General features: G+C 45.5%; 1 protein-coding gene across 1 annotated transcript in view; it reads left to right on the plus strand.

Moving 5' to 3' along the window:
* Nucleotides 1-2,298: 2,298 nt before the first annotated feature.
* Nucleotides 2,299-3,056, plus strand: part of RUFY1 (RUN and FYVE domain containing 1) — a 73,145-nt gene continuing 72,387 nt past the window's right edge. The window contains exon 1 of the mRNA XM_006898110.1: nucleotides 2,299-2,582. Within this exon, the coding sequence (XP_006898172.1) occupies nucleotides 2,300-2,582 (283 nt within the window). The 5' untranslated portion in view covers nucleotide 2,299. The remainder of the gene's footprint in view (nucleotides 2,583-3,056) is intronic.

Here is a 3,056-nt window from a genome sequence, read left to right on the forward strand (position 1 = left end):
TCTCAGATTACTTGATCAGCCTACAGATTGACTAGGTATGGTGAAAGAATACAACTTAATACACTTCTTTCTTGATTTTGAACCATACAGTATACCCTTGTTCTGTTAGAATAGCACATTTGTGGGCTACGTACAGTGTCTTCATGAGCACAATTAACTGTTCTGGAATTTCCATTATTCTCAATATTACCTAAAATTTATTTTGATCCACACAAATTAATGTCTTTGCATAGGCAATAAAACATAGATAAACATCTCTGTTATTCTCTCTGCTTCTAGCCAAGATCTAAGAGCACTGATGGCTTAGTAGCAAAGAGTTGTGCTGTCATCCCAAAGGCACATGATTTGAATCCACCAGCTTCTCCTGAGGGGGAAAAATGGCAAATTCCTCCCATGCAATTTACTACCTCTAAAAACCCATTAGAAAAGGAAAGAACAAAAGGAGTGAAATGCTAAGTGCAGGTGAAGGTAGCAACTGAGTATAAAGGTATTCTTTGTACTATTTATTCTTGCAATTTTTAATAGAAATTATTTCTAATAAACTTTTATAAGGTATTATCTACCTTATTGCCATCATTAGGAACCAACAAATCACTGGCCTTCCATTGGGTTCCCTCCATAAATCACATCTTCGGTGGATTCAAACCTTCAAAGAAGCATGTCCTTTGAGTCAGAGACACAACTCTCAACAGATAAGGCTACCAGAGCTTCCTAGATATTGGTTTCAGGTTTTGTTTGTTTGTTATCAGGGTGGTGACAACTACCTCCATCCTTCACTAGATATTGTTTTTGTTGTTGTTAGGTACTGTACTGTCTAGTCAACTATTATTCAGAGAAAACCTATGAACATCAGATCAAACCTTGCCCTATCTTGTGCCATCCTCATGATCTCCAACATACTCCAGCTTACTGTTACATTGTGTCAACCTTGTTGAAGGTTGTTCTCTTTCACTGATTCTCTACCTTTCCCAGAATTACGTCTTTTTCCAAAGATTGGCCACTACTGACAACATGCCGAAAAGATATGAGATGAAGCTTCCCCAACTTTGCCTCCAAGGAGGAACCTAGTTGCTTTTCCTCCAAGAAAGATGTGTTTGTTCTTTTGGCAGTCCATGGCATATTCATTACTTTTTTCCAACACCACAATTCAAAGGCATCAATTCTTCTTCTGACATCCTAAGTAAATGAAACTAGTTTCACAGAGAAAACTAATGCCTTGTTGTTGTCAGGTTCCATTGAGTCAGTTACTACTTATGCATGTTCTACTCAAGTACTACTTTGAACAACCGAGTTATACCCTGTCCTATCCTGTGCCATACTCATCATTCCTCAACACACTTGAGACCACTGCCACAGTCACTATATCAATCCCCCTCCTTGAAAGTTCTCTTCTCTTCCACTGACCCTACCTTTCCAAGCATGATGTCCCTTTCCAAGGAATAGCCATCTCCTAGCAAGATGCCCAAAGTATTTGAGAGGAAGCATCACCATCCTTGCCTCTAAGGAACACAGTGATTGCACTTTCTCCAAGACATCTTTATTCCTTCATAAGTACATGGGATAGTCAATATTCTTCTCCAACACCACACCACAGCTCAAAGTCTTCAATTCTTCTTTTGTCATTCTTGGTCACTGTCCAGCTCAGATGCACAGAAGGTGACTGGAAAGACCACAGCTTGAATCAGGAGCTCCTTAGTCTCTTCAGTAATTTGAAGATGTCCCTGGCTGCAGACTGTTCCGGTGTAATACGTCTCTTGATCTCCCGACCACTGGTACCAAAGGACTGTGGATCCAAGTAAGATAACATTGTTGACAATTTCAATTTTTTTCTCTATCATGATGTTGCCTTTTTCGCAGTGGTTTGTTTCTTGATGTTGAGCTGCAAAGCATATTGAAGCCTGTAAACCTTGATCTTCAGCAAGCACCTTAAGTCTTCCCTTTCAGCAAGGAAGGTTGTGTCAACTGTATAACGCAGGTTGTTGATGAGTCTACATCCAATTTTAATGTCACTTTTTTCTTCAAAAAGAGAATGTTGATATGTACCAGGATTTCAGCACCGACCCTCCAATGAGTCTTCAGAGGCAGTAAATCCCACAGGAGAAAAACTGCCCTTCTTTCTCTCTCAGAGGAGCTAGTGGATTTGAACTGCCTGCCTTCGAGTTGGCAGCACAGAATAAATAAATTTAAAAATCAAGAACGAATCTCGGTGACAGAAACCCGGGTGGAGCCCTCCCCGGCGCACCCACGCCCATTCAAGTCAGCCGACCGCGCGCCGCCCGGGTCACGTGACGTGGCCAAAATGGCTGACGGCGCCGACTGCTGCCCCGCGGGGTGGGGGCCGGAGCCGGGGCCCGGGCCGGGGCCCGAGTCGGGGGAAGAGTTTGAGATCGTGGACCGGAACCAACTTCCGAGTGCGGCCGAGCTGAAGAGCGTGGCGCAGACGCGGAGTGCGGCGGAGGTCTGGTCAGCGCCCATCCTGACCCTGGCGCGAAAGGCCACAGGGAACCTGTCGGCGAGCTGCGGGAGCGCGCTGCGCGCGGCCGCGGGGCGCGGCGGCGGGGACGACGGCGCGGCGCGCGCAGGTAGGTACCGGCCCCTTGCCCGCCGACCACCCGAGTGCGGCCTCAGCGGCTGCCCGGTGACTCACTGGGAGGGGATGTGGAGTCTACCTGGCTAGTGACACGAGTTCTAGAACCAAAACCAGAAAAGTTAACTCAGCGCAGCTCCTGGCTGTGCTCTTCCCGTGCCGCCTAAACAAGCCAGATACTTTGGATGGTCTGACCCACACACAGAAACTTTCACTTCATAGTGTCTCCCAGAACAACATCTTTATCGTTTTCTAGTAAGAAACTCTACGGATTAAAATGATCCGTATTAATTAAACACACATACTACATTTGATCTTAGCCAAAAGGCAGACAATCTATTATTGGTTAAAATCAGACCCAAAAAAATCCCTTAGGAAGTGAACCCAGTGCTGTTAGCTGCCTAGAAGTCACAGGCAGCCATCCCACACTTCCTCCAGTGTTACCAGTGCATCGTGGATTCCTCAAGAA

The sequence above is a fragment of the Elephantulus edwardii genome, unplaced genomic scaffold (assembly GCF_000299155.1).
Source record: "Elephantulus edwardii isolate Elephantulus edwardi_28Jun2011 unplaced genomic scaffold, EleEdw1.0 scaffold00221, whole genome shotgun sequence".
Classification (NCBI taxonomy): Eukaryota; Metazoa; Chordata; class Mammalia; order Macroscelidea; family Macroscelididae; genus Elephantulus; species Elephantulus edwardii.